At 26.1% G+C, this 20,516-nt stretch overlaps 1 protein-coding gene across 4 annotated transcripts in view; it reads right to left on the bottom strand.

Moving 5' to 3' along the window:
• Nucleotides 1-796: 796 nt before the first annotated feature.
• The window catches only part of LOC142325131 (uncharacterized), a 73,957-nt gene continuing 54,237 nt past the window's right edge, over nt 797-20,516 (bottom strand). The window contains exons 8-9 of one of the 4 annotated variants that reach the window (XM_075366497.1): nt 6,645-6,783; nt 797-4,287 (exon numbers count right to left, since the gene is read on the bottom strand). In XM_075366497.1, coding sequence (XP_075222612.1) covers nt 6,692-6,783 — 92 coding nt within the window. In that variant the 3' untranslated portion in view covers nt 797-4,287; nt 6,645-6,691. Of the gene's footprint in view, nt 4,288-6,075; nt 6,784-7,853; nt 8,091-20,516 lie in introns of those variants that run through there. The other 3 variants (XM_075366499.1, XM_075366495.1, XM_075366498.1) reach the window with 3 other exon arrangements.

The following is a 20,516-nucleotide window of genomic DNA, read 5'->3' on the forward strand; positions in this document are numbered from 1 at the left end:
AATTTCTAAATAAATAGTTTATCAATAAATTATTAAAGAAATGAGTTAATTAATTTATTTTGTATTATCAAAAAAGTATTTCAATTTATAACCAAATAGCCTTCAAAATTTCCATAAATCTACTAAGTTTCCATACCTGAAACTAAAAATATTTCCATAGATCAATTGTTAAAAACATACTATCATTTGAATGGTGAAAAGTGCAATACACTTTTAATTTACTTAATATCACCAAGAACCAGAATCTATTTCATTTTGTTTAGAATAAAAAAAGTAGTATCAGAATAAATTATGAATAGAAAGTTCATGTTAGATGTACAAAAAATGTTTCAATTTTTTTTTTAAATCAACAACACAGTAAATTTCAAAAAAATGAATACCTAAACAGTCAGATATTTATTCTAAAACTAAAATGATAAGATTGTCATCTGTCTCTGTCTCAAAGTGTAAAACATTTATAATCTATATATATAATCGCAAATTGTAAATTTACTAATCTCCTTGGCGGAACGGTAGTGTCTCATCCTTTCGTCCAGATGTCTCAGTTTTGAATCCTGGTCAGATATGCCATTTTTCACATGCTACAAAATTTCCATTTCATATTCCCACACACAAACTTTGAGGTTTATATGGTGATGTGATAAATTAATTACAAAAAAAAAAGAGTAGCAGTGAGAAGGACAGTATTTAGGGGAGGTGTTCCCATATTCAAAGTATTCCTGAATACATCTGTCAGTTACATGCACTAAAAAGGATCATACAAACAAGTTTAAAGGAAAAAGAAACAAACTGCAGTAACAAATTTTATTAATTTCTTTCTAATAATAAAATATAAAATAAAATACAGTATTAAGCTGCACAATAAAAAATATAATTAATTCTGTATAAAATAATTATATAATACACCGTAATAAAATAAATAAGTAATAATAATAATTGTAAACAAGATTATTAAATAATTATATTAGTTGTTTTGATTTTTCATATGACACAAAAAAATTAATAAAACAATGACACAATTGCCAGTATTAAGTTGATTAAAATTATTATATTTTTTTTTTTAGCGTGAAGTGCAATTGAATACCATAACTCACAAAGTTTATTCAAATCATGTCAATAATTGTTTTTTTTGTTGCTTTTTTTTGCTTTTAGTAAAAATTCTTTCTAATTAATCTAATTATAAAAAATCCACTAAATTAATTAATAAAAAATCATTCATTTTACACAAGGATATTAAAAGATGTCATGGAAATTATTCAAAAGATAACAGATATAAATTTCAATAAATTAAATTAAACTAAGCTTATGGATTATTTAAATAATCATCTTTTAAAATAACCTACACGTTATACTTAAAATTTTTGTAATTCATCTTAAATTAATTATACTCTAAACCATTAAAGACAGGATTTTAAACAGTTAACATATTGAATTTTTAATAAATTTAAGAAATTCTGATGACACAAGAAATAGCAATTCAATACCGTCAAGTATTCTTGTAATTTTAAAAATATTTATGATGAGGAATTTAAATTAATTTGGATGATGAGAAAAATAAAACTGCCCTACAAATAATTATATCTTAATTAAAAGTTTTGTTATAAATACAACATAAAAATCAATGATTTTACTCTATAATACTTTCTAATGATAAAAAAAATTAACAGAAATAAAATTGTGATAGAAAGTAGACATTAATTATAGTTTTTTTGTATATAAAATAAAGTATAAAAATGATTATCTGATGAATCATTAGCAAATTTACAATTCTATAAAAATCAACTTCATGTTATTCTTTTTTTAAGTTGTTTGACCATCAAGACAAAGTGAAGAGAAAGGAGATGTCTTCTATTACGAAAACTTACATGTAACCAAACAGGAACTCACTTATGAGAAAAAAATATAAACAGGTGAAATGAGTCATCATAAGACTCATTTACATTTCATGAGAAGACTTATACGACCTAGAACAGTGATTTTTATCGCATCTATTTCCTCACTTAAACAGGAGCCAGGTAGAATTGAAGAACCGAACCAAAACAAAATCTTTATCACCCGTTAGATACTTTCAGCCTAAGGATGAACTTATGTAACACCTCTACATGATATAAAATGGTCCACATGCTTAAATAAGTTGTGCTGTAAGAGATTTTCTGTTATTCATTTTGAACCAGTTGACTGTTTGCTCACGAACAACTCTTTACTTCACCACAAAGTATCATAAAGTCAATATTTTATATTTTTAGCAATATATTAATTACTTATTCATAGCTGAACTCTTCATGATTAACTGAATTTCATTTTTCTTCTTCCAAATATCAAATACTAATAAAAATAAAAAACTAAATAATTACTTGACCCTAATTATTTTTTAAACTGATTCAGTCATCTAAATTTCTAATCTGAATCTAATCAATCTCTGAATCTGATCTTCTCTTTCCGAATCCCATTAAATAATCATAAATAAAAACCTCTAAACTATCACTTAAATTCTTGTATGTGATTTAACTCTTATAGTAAAAAATTATTCATTCATAAAAGTGATAAAATGATTCATTCCATTGATTTGAGTGTTACTTTCTTCCATTGTCACTTTAACAGTCATAATTGATTGATGTGTTTCAGAGTACCTACATTCTCAAAACTACTTTTAATAACAATATTTCTGTCTTATAGCGATGTTAAGCTCCACCCATTCACAATCTCTACTGTCATGGCCTCTTCTGCTTTGTCCCTCCCATTCTAACCAATATACAATTTCTGAAACTAATTCTGATTCTTCATTTTAACAATTCTAATTTTTACATATTACATCAGATTCAGTGTTAATTTATTCACTAATTATCTCCTGTCCTTTTAATTTTAGCTTGAATATTTCAATGTTTTCTAGAATAATTAAACATTTTCCTTTTTCTAGAAATATTCTACAAAACATGGAGATGTTCAAGCTAAAATTAAAAGGACAAGAAATAATTAATGAACAAATAACACTCGATCTGATGTAATAATTAAAAATTTTTAATTGTTAAAATAAAGGATCAGAAAGGCCATGACAGTAGGGATGAGGAGCAGGGGAAGCTCAATATTGCTATTTATTTGACAATCCCAACTTAGGAAGACACAGTGCTAAAAGTAATGGAATGGAGGTATTCCAATTCACATCAACTACAAATGTTGTGAGCGACAATGCTAGGAATGGTAGAGAAAAACACTCAAATCAATCATGTTAATCCTAGTAGAAATATAAAATATTGTGAAAATGATTCGTTCCAATTAATATCTTGCATGTCATATTTAATGTGTTTACTTCTTAAATAATAATTGTTCTAATACACAATTAGTGCAAGGAAAAAAATGATTGTGAAACCTGTGTAAAAGAAGCATTGTGATGATTCCTTTAAAAGAACAAAATATTGGGGGTTCTAAGTTTTTTATGTAAAAAAAATATTTTTACTACCTTTGGTTCTGTCTTCCTTTTAAGTGAAAATAATTACACTTTTACAAAATAAATACAAATTTTTTTATTTGATATTTGTCCCTTGACATTTAGGGGAAAAAATCAATTTTTTTTATCTTTATTTTTAAACCACAAGAATGGAATTTCTCTCATATTTTCTACAGTCCCACCATAATTAAATTTATATAATGAGATGAAATTAAGAAGCACTGAATAAAACACGAACTCTAAATTTGAATACTCTGAAAACTCTAAACTGAATACTCTGTATACAGAGTGCAACTCTCACCAGAGTAAAACAATTTGTGGGATCTAAAATACACATGCACATACAATTAAATTTTATTAGGGATAAAAAATGTTTTCTTCTAGAAGTTGTGGAAAGGAACTGAAATAGAAACCAGTTTCTGTGAAAAGTACCAACATAAGTTGAAAAAGATATCAAGTTTTATAAGTTTTTCCTTAAATGTTCTACAATTAAACAATACATAAACTTTACCTAAATTTTTACATTTTTTTTCTTTTAACTTAAGAGACTACGACTCAAAATTAAATAATTTACAGTTCTAATCTACGACAGTATAATTAATTTTTCTGATTCTATAAAATTGAACTTATCTTTAAGAAAAGATGTTTAATACCACAATAAAACTAATAAAAAATTATTTTGATTACGAATTGTTTTAATTTGTAACATATTAAAACAAATATACCAAAAATAAGTAGCGAGATGTGTTTTATTGAAATTTCTTTGGTAAACATATTCAAGTAGTAACTTGTTTAATATGACCTTGATGTACAGTAGATTATTTTTACTGATTGAGCAAAGCCTGTACATAAAAAAAATACATTAAGAAATGGAAAATAAAACAAGAATTTCACTATATAAGAATTATTCATACAATCATAACATCAAAAAAGAATGAAACAACAAAAAAATTTACATTCATAGACATCTCTAGGAGAAAAAACTTTTAATCATTTATATTCAAAGTATTTTAAAACAGCTGTGTTTTAAAATAATTTTTCTGCTTCAATCTAAGTAATTACAAAATTTGTATATATTAAATTGCCTTACAAGATCAAAAAATTATATAGATTTTTGATAGAGCATGCTCTACAAATAGAAAGCATATAAGCTGAAACCTGAACACAATCAAAAACTGACAAGTTAATTAGATAAAATCTTCTTTTTTTATGGAATACAGCAAAGTAAAAAAAAAAATGCAATTCTTCAATGAAAAGATTTAATGATGCATCGGATAATTTAAGATGTATTAAATCTGTTATGTTTAAAATCTATAGAAACTGTACAAAATGACTAGTTTACTGTTGAATAATAACAATATGACCGATTGATGAGTTGTAGTTGAAGAACTACATTATCAAATAACAGTTTTGGATAATATAATGATCTGGAAGTTTTATTTCAACTTATGTATTACATATATTTATTATAAATTAAAAATTACACACTACATACAATGAACATAAAATGCATAGCATACATGTTTCAAACTTGGATTAGAGAGGAGCTAGATAAGAGTTTAAAAAAAAAAAATACAACTAGTCATTTCTCTACATTCCGAATGGTCAGAAGTATATGAAAAGGTAGCAATAGAAGAAAGATTTTTATTCTTCTTACCTGAATAGTATAATTATTAACACTTAACTGTAAATAACAATTATTAGGAATTTTTAATTTAATTGTTGACATGTAACCAAAAATAGTAATAAGTGCAAGTTACAGTAGCCATTCTGTCTCTTAAAAAAAAATTACAAGACTTCTTACAATCTTTATATTTTAAAGCAGTCAATTGTTTAAAATTTTAATAAGGCAATTATTATAAAACACAAAATACAACTTCAAATTAAAAAATAATGACGAAAAAATAATAAAAAAAGACTACTTACTGATGAAGAAGTTCGCAACTTCAAGGAAATACTTTTTAGTAATATTTTCTGAAATATTTATATTATACATAAATAAATAAATATACAACAAAGTTATTAATACTCTGACAAAACTAATTCAGCAGATAATATGGGTTAACATTAGTTATGACAACAGCATTAAATTTCTGTGCAAAAGTATCTGATAAAACATAGAGCAAACATAGAAAGGAAATTCCAAACAAGCAGTTTTAACACTAAACTCCGAGAACACTCTCTGGTAATAGCATATTTCTTGGGAAAAATAGAATGAAAAAGATTCATGCATTATTACATCTCGTAAATTTACCTACATTAATAGTTGTGTCTTAATTAAAAACATAACATTACTTACTACTAATAATTTTTTGCATTAAGCAGTGCCTTCTTTTTTTTTTTAATTACGACTAATAATTCTACTATATATATATATATATATATGTTTACAATATTCCTCATCTAGTAATTAATCAAATTTCTGTCAGAAAGACAGAGAATCCCATTCCATAATGTTAGGGTTATTCTGAAAGCGTATGCAGTGGATAATAAAAAAAAAATTATATTTGTGAAAAAATATTTTTTTAAAAAGCCATATAAAAAAGACAAAAATTAAGTTAAAACACATCTAGCCACACACTAAATTCATTTTAGATGCAAAAGGAAAAAATTAATAACACATCAATAAGTACAAACAAAGTCAAATTTAATAAGTCACTGTTAGAGAGGCAATACACAAACATTTTTTTGACTTCTGTATGTTTTATTATAAATAATGGTTACAGTATATCATTTGTTAAAGGAAAAACAAATTACAGAATCTTCATTACGGTTTTTTTTTATATTTTTAGTAAAAAGAAAACGCCATTAAATGGTTCCCCCTTCGGTACCCCCTGATAAAATTCACTCATGGGTCTAGAACTCATTAATTTACTCAGCATGAGTTAGTATCGATTTTTAAATTAAAACTTTTATATTCTTTTTAAATTGAAAGAAAATACACATAAAAATTTTAACACTGTTTAAACAAAACAAAAAAAATACAAGTCTGTCAACTTCTTAGTGCTAATAAAATTTTATTAACTAATGCACCAACTTTTAATTAGTTTTAATTAATAATTAGTTAGTATAAAATTAAACAAAATTTATAACTAAACTAAAAAAAATACATAAACTTCTTTTTTAATGCAACTACTACAGGTTATTAACTCAAAAAAAAGAAATTAAATGAAGCAATATTTACATAAATTTCACTGACCTTTAAAGAATATTTTCTATAAAAATACACCAAATATTTTCATAATATTATTTATATTGTTGTTTGGAATATCCTTTATTAACCCAGTTAAATAAGCCCATGAATGGTGCACGAGTCATAGAGCGATTACTCCATATGCCTAGTATATCAATCAATTTATTAAATATTAAAAACAAATTAAATATTAATAAAATACAATAATAAATACTTGAAAGAAAATAAAGTTCATTAAAAATAATAATCTATGTATATATATTTTTTTTTTAAGGTGTAAAAAAATCCCTTTGTACAACTTAAACAAATTTGAAATAAGATATACATTCTATTAATTTCAACTAAATTGTTATGTTTCAACAATATGTAATAAAATATAGACTACCGAAAGGTATATTTCAAAACTTCATTTATATTAAGGCACATTAGAAAAAAATTTAATAGAAAATAAACTGTTAAAAATGATAAAATATATAAATTTATGATCGCTATTTCTAGATGTAATTATATTTAGATAACAAATAACCTAATGGTTTATTGCATCACACTAAAACCATTAATATGTTCATGTAAATAATAAAAGTAGTGTAATAATATCATTTTTTAGTTAAAAAAATTAAATTGTCATTAATTCTATGTTTTTTAATTTACAATTATAGAACATACCATTATCTGATACGGATTTATGTTTTGACATCAAAGACTAAAATGATTTTGTCACTTTGGTAGTTTAGCAATCATAGTAGTAGTTATGAAGTAACCACTGATCAGGTTAATATTCACAATAGAGGATTGTTTCAAAACTGACATTGGAAGTAAAATAAACCAATCAGATTTAAAATTATTGTATATTAACTGCAACAGATAGTTCAAAACTCTTTTAGATGGTTCAAAAGAAAATTACTTTTAAAATGATTTGATTTTTCACCAGTGAATAATAGCATCTATCAATTACATACAAACATGCCGGTAGGTATTAACTAATACTTTTAAAAACAAAGATGAAATATTTATAATTTGGAGGGGCAGATTTTACTTTTTGTATTTGAATATAGAATTAATCATGCAATGCATCTTTACCAATTTGTGTCAAATACCATAACTTAAATCCACATCTGATCTTGAAACATTAAAAATAAATAAATAAAACTTGACTATCTTTTAATATTTTTATAGATGTTAGTTAATAAAGGTAATATTATTTAACCCCCCCCCCCCAACCAAAAAAACACTGATAACACATACATAATTAAAACACATTTTTTCAACTATTAACAGCAGTAATTCATATTAATTCAACTGGAAAATAAATGTTTTTAAACACAGAGCCTTATAAACAGAATGTTCAACTACTACACCTTTATTATGCCATGAAGTAGCCTTCTGGAAATTAACAGGAAGAGTAGTATGAATAAATGCCAAGTGCCAAAGCCGTTTTTAACAAACCAGTTCCTGTAAATAACAAATTAAATAATGCTGGGTGCAGTCTGCTTCTGCATGAATGCTGCTTACATTTAGCAGCTAACATTGATTTAACAGTGAATGTCACATAAAAAAAAATTAATTTTTGTTAAGTTTTAGTATTATTATTAGAAATTCAAGGCAAGCTACACACATATTTTAACACAGATGAAGAGATACATAAAATGACAGGTGAAAGAAGTCAGACTCCTGTCAAGAATAAAACCTGAAACTAGTTGATTTAAAAGCTAACCATACCACCTGGATGAATAACAAGATAAAATCTGAAATATAATGTGTTTTATGTGTACATAATTCAATTTATAATATTAAAATATATAAAAATTGTATCAATCAATAATCTTAATTAATAATATAAAATTTTTATGAACAACAAAAAAACTATTTCATCTCACTAACAAAGCTCTAAAAAACTTATAATCAGATTTTTGCACATGAACGTACAAAAAAAATTTGTTTTAAACATTGTTACATAATTATGAAATAATACAAAAAATTGTATTCAATGAAAAAAATTAATTTAACCAAACTGGAATTGAAATCTGATAATGGTTACAAAAAAATTACTTTGTAAAATTGATGTATAGAGAACCGATGGCCTAGACACATGAAACCACTAATCTGTTTTTGGATTTTAATAAGTAATACATCCTGGCCCAGCAATCATCATTTTATCAAACTACATGTACAAGGGATTCAGCTGCCTACAGACCCTAAATCAACTAGATCACACTAGCTACCTGCACACTGTGGAATATCATATTAAATCAAGAAATACCCTACATAACATGCTCCTGTAGCATTTCATACAACATTCACACAACATTAGATAATTATTAGTTAAGAAAACATAAACACTCTTTCATTTCATGAGATACCATTACGAATATCTAATAACAAATTAATTACTTTATAAAATAAAGTATATAATTAAGGTATAATATAAAGTAAAAATTAAGGTATAATTATAATTTTTGAAGCAATTATATATGTAACAAACATAACCATTTTAGTGTACAAACATAGAAAAGAGTTTAATACACCAATATTATCAATTGCCAAATGCAATATAAAATTCCTATTCCAATACCTTCCATAAAAATTATATAGATATAAAAAACATCCTAACCACATAAACAAATATTCTACGTAAACATTACAGATTATTCAAAGAATTAATATTGGGTCATAATCTTATTAATACATATGTAACAGCTACTAACCTATTATACTCTATTACAGTACTGTGAATGGACCACACACATATTAATTCACTTAATTTTTTTTAATTTCTTAAAAAAACACAATATTGCATATTTCTAAATTGAAAAATTAATTTAAGAATAATTTTAACATTAAAAAAAGCTTAAAATTGGCTAACAAACTCCAAATACTACAAAAGTTAAACTAATTTAATAACAGATACAACAGAATTTTAAACATGTAATGTTATAAAATACATAAAGTTATATAAAATATATTATGAACAACATTATAAATAGAAAAATATATCAGGTTAAATACATTATGTAAATAAATAATATAAATTACTTAAGGCAACATTGTAAATAAGGCATTAACAGGACGGATATATTGTAATCAAATTATATTTATATATGAGTGTATTACAAGGTGTGTTTGTCCATGTGTTTTTGTAAAAGTTAATGTGAAAAATACATGTAATACTTTATAGAACAGAGGAGAATGGCCTCAAAAGTTTAAACACAACCGCCTAATGATTCTAAATCCCTCATCTGCATTTATTTTAAATGTCTATTACAATAAAAGATAAAACGCTGAAACACACAACCATGCATATTTTCCAAGAATATTCTTCAGGTATAATTATTGATAAAACTGGCATCTGGATACAGCAGTATAGTAGATATTTTGAATACATTTATAATTACACTGTAGTCAGCATAACAGCTATTCTGTTAGAAACAACTAGTGCTGTACAGTATGTATAGGTACACTGCTATAACCCTTGACATGAATCAAGTCACTACCAAAAATGTCACCTCCATCTTTATGAATAACAAGCAACCCATGTCATCCTTACTAGAACTGAGTAGTGAAATTGTTTTTTCTTGTTTTCTTTATAAACCAAATATATGACTGCATAAGAGCATCTCAAGCCCACTTAAGTGCAAATGGTCTAATGAAGCATCCACTAAAGTAGATTTATGCTCTAAAAAAAGAAGTAAACCCTTCACTCAATTCATCAAAGGAACTAGTTGGATAGTGTACATCATTACTCTCAGAGAAAGAAACTCCAATTGGGCCTCTTTTTCTTCAAGTGCTGCCTTACATAAGTCACACAATGACAGACTGGGATAAATAGTGTAAACTGATACACTAATGTACATTTTTCTATAGAGAAATAAAGCATTATATACAAACTTTAACTCAGCATGGGAACTGAAAATATGGACAGCCTCAAATGTTTTACATAATTATCTGATAATGTTGAGTAACAAATAAAAAAAAAACTTAATGAATAATTAATGTCACACTTTCATTATTGTAAATAAGTTGGTGAAAATATAATAGGCATCCTGTACAATACATTAATATATAATACCAATATATATATATTATACGAATATAGTATATTAGTTGTAATTAAGACACATCTTGGAATATTTTTTTTATTACACGGAACCACATCAGATAAGTCAATACTGAATACAGTATAAACAATGAGATTTAGATACTACTAAAATTGAAACATCAGAGAAATTTGCATCAAAAAATACAAAAAAGATGTCAACACAAAATTACAACTAAAGCCCATTTAATAAACCAGTTGTCTTATATAAAAAAAAGCAATATATGAATAAAAATTTCTTTAGTAACTGAAAATAATGACAGGCATGGCAATCATAAACTCAGGAAACTGGTGTAATTTTTTGAACATACTTGGGCATTTGTGGCATATATTGTGTTATAAAATCTACAATCAATACTAAATTTTTACTAAAACCTACGTAAATATATATATTTTATACCTATAAAACAAAACTTTTCTGTTCAGAATAATAATACATAAAAAATATATATATTTTTATTCCACACAAAATAAATACTGGGACTATATTAAAAAAATGGGACAGTTTATTTTGTTTGTTGGCAATCTTAGTAGTACGACAGAGAGAAATAGTGATGACGAATGTAAACTATTACTTTTTCTACAGACTGTTTTTAATTCATTTATAGTGCTCGTTGGTTTGTAAGTTTGGTTCTTAAAATACTGTAAGTGAATATAATATATCTACTACAGAAGAGGAGAAATTATTTATGACAACTAAGTGCTGTGATTACAATAATTAACAAAAACAAGATGATTTTCAAAATGGGCAATGTCATCAGGAAGAAACACTTTTTACTTAAGAAATTTGAAAATCATAGGATAAAACAATAAATGTAGACATCCAAACACTGTCAGCAAGGAGATTGTCTGTGGAGTATAACAATTGAATTACAAAAATTGGTCCATTCATTATAATGTGTGACTACATAACTTTAAATTTTACTGCCCATGTTCATAATTTAATTGATGATAGGAGTTTACTAATAAATGAAAAAATAAAATAAGTTTTGGAGAGTTGATTTTTTTTCTAAAGTACTTTGTTATCATGAAGAACATTCCTTCTTCCTGGAATATGAATGTCACAATTGTAGCTACTGAGGTAGTGAAAACCCAAACCTAGTTACTGAAAGTCAGCTTAAATAGCAAGGCAACTCAACTTCTGTAGTGTCGGAACTACCAGTAACAAGGATTTAGAAATGTTAAGCAATTACGTTATACTAGATAGTTTATTATAAAATTTCTAATGAAATGTTTTCAAACATGATGGGACTCTTCTACATTAGTCACTCATCATTTACGATCTTGATGCAACTTTCCCAAATAGAATAATTGTGAGGGCATAGGTTAGGCAGATCTTACTATCGTGGATTTTTAGAAAAAGCTAAAGGACATGATGTACAGTAATAAAGCAACATTTGTAATTGTAAAAGAGGTGAATTAAGATGTACTTTGAAAATGTACTTGCAAGAATTGATTCGATGGAGTTAAGTACTTATTCAAATGGTAATGCATAATATTCCATAAAGATTTCAACAATGTATGAATGAAGAAGGCAAACAAAGAAAACAATTATAACATTTTTATTTGTACTGAAAAGTTACAAACAAAATAAAATTATATAATGAAGTCAAATTATGAATGATACTTCCAGAATAAATTAATACTTCCAGGTTAGTAAGGAGGTCATGCCAGTGGTATGAAGTTAATATCATCATAAGCTACTTGTTCTGCGATTGACACTGCTAAGATGTTTTAGCAGTACCTTGACCAAACTCCAAATTAAATCAACTGTCAAACTGTAATGTGACTAAAATTTATTTTAATAAGGTATTTAATAATTTTTTAACTTATATACCAACATTATTCTTGGCAAACTCATGAACATAGAAAGTACACTATCTTAATTCTAAAGTGATAATATTCCCCCTTGTGCAATATGAGTATTTTTTAAATATATTAAATATTTTTTTTAATTTATAATAAAATTAAAAAACAATTATAATTGTTATATCAAGAATATTCTAAAAAGATGTTTATACAATAATAAAAACTTACTGCATTTTGTAAGTGACAATTAGAAAAGTTAATAAACAAATCTTTTTAAATTTTCCCATACATTAAAGGAATTCCTTCCTATTCTTATAAAATTTATAATCCTTTGGAAAAAAATGAACATTTTAAAAATATTTACACTGAATATAGAAATAAAACTTAAAACCTACAATATCAATTAAGAACAATATTATTTCAAAATTATGCTTAGTGGCATTTTTTCCCATGAATGACTAAGAAAAGTGCATATGATATTTTATTAGAGTTCACACAATTTAAGTTAAAAAAGATTATTGTTAAACCTTTTTTTTAATAAAATAATTTGTCTAATATTAATAAAAAAAACAAATAGAAAACATATTTAGAAAATTAATAGAAATTAAATAGAAAATACATGTCTGATATTAAATATTTTTAACAGTAATAAAAGTAAATACAAATGCTTTATGATGACAGCTTTTCAATCAGATTATTTACATTTTATGATTTGATTAAACTGTCAACAAAATAATAAAACTATTATTAAAATAATAATCTAGAATAAAATACAAACATAAAAAAAAATCTCTCCTTTAAATTCTGAATTATGGTTATACATATTTTATTCAATATATAGAAATATATCTATATTAATTATTTTATTCAATTCTACAAGAAGAAATGTAGTAGATATATTTCTGGTGTACTTATATACAGTAATATTTAATATACAAAAAGAAAAAGAAATATAATTTGAATTTAATTTTAATATAATATATCTTATGTTAATAAAATTAATATATGTTTACAAATAATAATATAAATATCTGAACATAATAAAATTAACTACACTAATTGAGTTTAAAATATTGTTTTTTTTAAATCTATCTTTTAAACTTATGGTGTATATAAATGTTAGGCATATTGAAATTAAAATATCATTAATATTTATAAAAATTAAAAGAAAATAAATCTTATTTGTGTTAAAAAATATTAAACTTGTGGAAATGTTTTAAAATTTAATAATCAACTCAAAATACAAACTTATTGAACTTAAAAAAAATCACTACTTTCATAATGCAATAAATAGAAAACTACCATAACTAAACCTTAATAACCTAAAATTAGTCAACAAAAATCTTAATAAACTGAAGAGCAACATGATTTTTTTTCTTATACTTACTCAAAAATCGCATTACTTTAAATAAAGGAGCTAAACATTTAACAAAAAGTACTCGACTGAATGATTTATTTATGAAATATTTCACAGACATCATATTTTGAATGGAATGTATTCTCACGCAGACTCAAAAAAGGAATAGATTTAAAAAAGACTAAGAAAAATAATATATAAAGCTGAATCTTTAATATAATTCAAAAACTCACATCTAGTTAAATGTGAGAGAGAACGAAATTAAGGAAATAAGTTCATTGTAAACTAGATTCATTGTATACTGTTCATTTTATATCTGTTGTTTAACCAACCAACCCAAACATTCAATTATGTGTGACTGAATATTTTAATGAATGTTCAATTGTAGATCACCAAATCAATCAGTCTACTTCATTGATATAAGTTTAAATCACTTATACCATACGGGACTACAGGTAGTGGCTTAGTTACATCCTTCCGAGCAAAAACATCCTCACAACTAGCTATCTTACAAGAAATCAGTAGTCAAATAAGCTAAAGAGAAATAATAAGAGTCTGGAGTAGATGCCATAACAGCAAAAATGTTAAAACATGGCAGAGGAAAGCTACAAGGAAATGTTTACCTGTTAATCTGTAAAATATGGAAAGAAGAAAGATAAGTGGAGAATGGAAAATAGCAGTAATCTGCCTGATTCCTAAAAAGAATGAGTAACAGAATCATGACAACTCTCTCTTAAGTATTGTTTATAACCTCTCATTAAGCTTACTGAATATAATCAAAGAACAACTGAAATGAAAATAAGAGAATATCAGTGGGGGGTAAGACCAAATTGATCTAATGATCAGACTTTTACACTCTTAGATAAATCATGGACAAAGTTTAGGATTTTGATCAAGATTTGTGCATTCTGTTCATAGACTTCCAAAAGATCTGCTCACAGACAAATGCCTCTGTAAACCAGTATTCAAGAGAAAGTCTGGTAAAAATAATGCAGGAAATGGGAATAGGAAGAAAGATAGTATCAACTAGTGAAGGAATACCTGATTAACACAACATTAAAAGTCAAAGTATAAGGAGAACTAATTGAATTCCTATGTATGACAGGACTGAAGCAGGTATTTATTTCACTAATTCTGTTGAATATGGTGCAGGACAAGGTTGTCAGGGAATTCCAAAAAGAATGCAGTGGGATTTTTTTAATACAGAGGGAATTATTACTCAATGCTAGCATATGCAGATGACCTAGAGCTGCCAGCTGAACCAAGGAGCTTATGGAGATGGTGGAGTCCCTTGAAGAGTATGCAAAGAAAGTTGAATTAAACATCAAATAGGAAAAGACATAATCTCTTAATTAAAAGGAAAAGAAAGAAAATGAAAGGAACACCTTAATTTCAGATGTAGGAACATTGAAAAGTGTAAAAGAATTCTAATATGAGATACGTCTTTATAGAAAAAAAGGAGCTCTGAAGCCACAGTTTAGTTTTAAATGAATTGCTTAAAAGCAGAACCTTATCATGAAGCACAAACCTGAGGCTGTACAAGACACTAGTTCCCCCAATATTAATCTATGGCTGTGAACATGAACACTCAGAAAACAGAATACAGAAAGACTAAAAACAACTGAGAATGGACTATTGAAAAAGCTTAACGGACTGATAAAAGATACTGCAAACAGATGAATGGAGATGAAGAAAAAATAAATGCAAATAATAAAAAAAATGCAAGTGAAAAATTGGGAAGAAAAGGACCTGGTTAGAAAAAACTAGAGAAAAACTAGTTGTACAATTTGCATGATTTTTTTTTTAAGCTTGTCTGCCTGAAAAAGAATTAAATAAAATTAAATAAATCCATCATGCTGGTCTATGTATAACAGATATAAACTGGCATCTCAAGCCAGTAAACTACTTGATCTAAGACCACCACTGACTTGTTCCTTTTTATTATCATTCATTATTTCACCTTCCTTGGATAACCACTATAGAAACTGTTAGTCACAGATTAAAAAAAAGTGGTGACAACTGCTGTGGAACTGTCTGGTAACTGTTTAAAAACTGAGGTTGCACAAAAAAATGCATCAGTAATTGAGGTGCCTATTGGGAAATGCCTGTCCTAAAAATCTAAAAACCCTATATATTAAAAGACCTGATGACAGGCACATCTCACGCAGAGGAAAAATACATTTTTAATAAACTCGTTTTAAGCACAGAATAATATATTTATAGATTAATATTACAATACACCTGAAATATTTGAATCTAATTATTAATATATTTTACACACATTCCCACAAAAAACAATGAAATTATGTAACACTGTCAATAAACATATAAGCGACTGCTCATTTATATCACACGCTGCCTAATAACATTTAACAGATAGGCATTAGGAAGATCATCCAGATGTAAAAACTTTTTAAGCCTACACCAAGAAAACTAGAAAATAAATGAGGAAAGAAAAAATCTGATAAACTGATAACTCCTCCTTAATTACATTTTTTTAAATCAAGGTTCTACTGTAATAAATTATTATCAGTAACAATTATAAAATTATGAATTATATTTTATAAACTGTACATTTAAGAAAATTCTGTTTCAAAATTGTAAGTCACATTTTTGTCATTATTATTATTATTGTAACTTTTATTATCATTATTATTAACAGAAAAATAAACATATTGCTTGTGCATTGATAAATTATAAATAAATGAAACTATTAACAACTAATATTATTCTTATCTATTATATTTTTTAATTATTTATAATTTTATTATTCTATTTTTATTATTAAATATTTAAAAAAATTATTGGTAAGTTTTATAAGTAAATAACTAATTCTAATGTTGTAAAAAATGTGATTACCAATTATATTATTAAAAAAAAAAAAAAACATATGATTTCCCTTCAATTACTACCCCTTCAATTTGCAGTAACTGAAGGGAATATTAATAATATTAAGGCAGTAATATTAATAGTAATAATATTAAGGAAATTTCAGCTATTCAATAACAGAAAATCACCATCTCAATGGTGGTTTAAATCTTCACATCTACAAAGTTATAAAAATAGTATAAGCTAAAGTTTTGTAGGCGATTTTAAAAACTAACTTTTTTGACATTTTTAGACTAATTTTTCCAAACTGTAAAACTAAAAGTATGGGGATCTATAATGATGAGGTTTTCACTGAACCAGAACAAAAGTTATACAATGTTATTTTTTTGAGAATAATCATTCAATAATCAGAACTAAACAGCATATCGCAGACATGCTGTTCATCAGAAATGCACTGGATGAAATGATTACATGCAACATTACTTTCAGCAACAAGGCTCTGCTTTCCACTTGCTTCATTCTGCTATGCTACATTCGGAATTTATAAATTCAGACATTCACTACATAGAAGAGCATCAAAGAAGAAAATAGAACTTTGAAAACAATCTGATCAAGTGGAATTTCTCTGAACATCACTGCAGCATATTTTAAGGCACATTTATTTCTGTATGAGATCCAACTTTATAGAAATTTCAGAATTTCAAAAAGATTATGAATAATAACTACATTTGTTTGGTCTATTTTCACACTTTTGGGAAGAGACTAAGACTAACTTTTAAGTTAAAGTAACACTGCGCAAAGATTTACTTTGCAAATTTAACCCTGGTTTCTTCCTACAGCACTATTTAAAAGGAAAGGTGTACAAAAATAAACCCAAAACCCTTAAACGGTTGATGACAACATCAAATTCTTATTGACATGATTACAACCAATCAAACTTAGAACTACTATGGAAAATATTACACATCAAGCACAGTTTTGTGAAGATGAAAAAAAAATTTACATGATATTTTTCCCAATGTAATTAAAAATGTGTAAATAACAGTCATTACTAACTGAAATCACTTAGAAATCTTTTGCCCACTGATAAATACATTTTTTTTATTTTTAACATATAATAGAAAAAAACTGAGATTTTTACTTTACTCTGTTTTTATTACTCAAATATGGTTATCAGTCATTGCTTCAAAAAGAATGTCATTTAAATTTTATATATTAATAAATCTTGTTCAAACATCCTTAATTTTTCATAGGTGTTTTGAGAGAAAAGGTCCAATACTCACAGCTGAAAAATACTAAAAAATGTTTAATAGATATTAAATCTTGAGTGATCTATTATTAAAAGTTAATTAAAGCCTCTGAAAGATTTACTACATTTTTTTTTTTCGGCTAGGAGACTACACAAAACAGTCTGACTATGGGCTAATGTTTTACTGAACCCTTCCACTGATTCTGTTTTGTTTCACAAACTACTTTCACCTATAATTCTATTAAGAATAATTACAACTCTCATCTATATTCTTAAGAAAATATGTATGCAAGTATGGAATTAAATGTTTAGCCCATTTATTCACATTTTAGAATGCTGTTAAGAAAATATTTGGTAAACAATTTAAAAAGTGAAAATTTTACATTTAAAATGGCAAGTAAAAATTAAGAATTTTAAAATGGCATGTGCATTAAGTTTTAAAAATTACTTTTAATATTAGCAACATCTTATATAAACTGTGGAAAAAGTAACAGTTCATTTGTTGAAAATAATGTATGGAGGAAAATGGCGGAAAGTCAATACTCAAACTTCAAAAAGAAAGTATAATATTCAATCTACATTAATGATTTTGTGCAAGAAATTCCCTCTAACATTAAAAGTTAATTAGACTGGTATGCTAACATATTTTTGAAAGATACATCTATTTGCCTACAGAAAAACATAACATATATTTAAAACATATACATATATGTGTAAAGATAACATACATTTGAAAGAAAAAGATAATCTAAGAGTGTACATAAATATATATATCTCGAACACAGGAAGAAGAGATGTGTAACAGGAAGTCGATGCCAGCAGAAATCAACATGCCTTCATCTTCATGGCAACAGGTGTAGTAGCAGACAGGCTTTCAACACTGCCGCAGCAACTAGTGGGTTATCACATGTAGCATCAATTCATAATCAATGACAATAGCAGTACCATTAAATATAGGTTTAGTGAATCATGTGTCTGTGAGTGTGATTGTGGAATTATTGGGTACATTTAATAGTAATTCGGAAAACTTTGAAAGCTGGCCACCGTAGGTACAAATGATTTGGAATACATATAAGTTAAGTGATGATATAATGTAGATAATTATAACCAGTAAACTTTGCGGAACTGTTTCATTTGTGGCCGGAATGTTTGCATTTTTCAATTGATGATGTAATGTATAATATTCATTAAATGTATTTTACATCTTTAAGTAGAATGGAGTTACATAAAAAATTTGAAAAAGACAGTGAATGAATCTTTTCGTGAGTATGTACACTCGAAGGTTACATTAGCCAATAAGGCTAGAAATGATGAGTGCCAATTGATTAATTTTTTAACTGAGAGCATTGAGAATAAAATACTACGGGATTAAGCCAGAATGTATAGATTTGTTAATAAAATTGAACTGATTATGGCTTTTGAGAAAATAAGTTTAAAAAAAAAAATTGGTTCGATAAAAAAGTAAGAACGAATCAAAATCATCTTCACATAAAAAATACACAAATTCAAGTCATGATAATAATAATTATGAAAATAATTAAAATTCAAAAAATAATACACAAAATAAAAATGATAAAACAACGTTACAACTGTGGTAACAACATTGGATATATATCAAGTGATTCTAGAAACAAGAAACGACCAAAAAGTTCATGTTTTAACTGTTCCTCTACAGAACATACAATTAGAATGCCCAAATATGAAAAGGAGAAAAACTAACCCTGATATAAGTATTGTTGATAATAAAGTTGATACAGATTCAAAACATTTTTTGTTACAAGTGTTGTACTTTGACAATGACGATGAGCATTTTGAGATTAAATTAACAACCTTACTTGACAGTGATTCTCCAATTAGTTCTATCAAAACTAAGTTTGTGATGGCAGATATTGTTATACTAATAGAAGAGTTTGATGATGATTATAATGGTATTAGTTCAAGATGAATATAATCATTAAAATACAGGTCAAAGGCTAATTTTATGACAAAACAAGAGACGTAGAATTGTATGTGGTTACGGATGATACTATACGGTTTTCAATATTTTCAGTAGAGATGCTTTTTTTGAACTGAAAATTATTACAATTGTTGAGCAATTTGTTATAATTTTGTTGAAGTCCCAGCAGACAATTCACACAAAACAAAACTTTATTCTCACACAAAATTTTGATAACAATTTTGTGAAAGTCAAAGCCGAATTAGTGAAATCGGAAGAGAAGTTTTATGAAATGAGAAACTGTTGTTTACTGAAAAATAGTGACATACTGCTTTTTTACATTCCAGCTGAAATGGAAAAAAGCATTTTGTTAAATATCATGATGAGCTGGGTCACATGGCATCAGAAAAGGTGGTCGATATAATTAGTGGATCTTATTCGTTTCCAAATTTAAGGAAAAAAGTATCTCAGCATATTTAAAACTTGTTTCAAATGTATTGCTTTAAATCCCTCTAGCAGTTAAGTTGAAGATAAGGATACATTATACCTAAAGGTGATAAGCCATTTCTTACTGTGCATGCCATTCATACTGCTATAAAGTATGA

Source organism: Lycorma delicatula, chromosome 5, assembly GCF_047948215.1.
Source record: "Lycorma delicatula isolate Av1 chromosome 5, ASM4794821v1, whole genome shotgun sequence".
Taxonomy (NCBI): domain Eukaryota; kingdom Metazoa; phylum Arthropoda; class Insecta; order Hemiptera; family Fulgoridae; genus Lycorma; species Lycorma delicatula.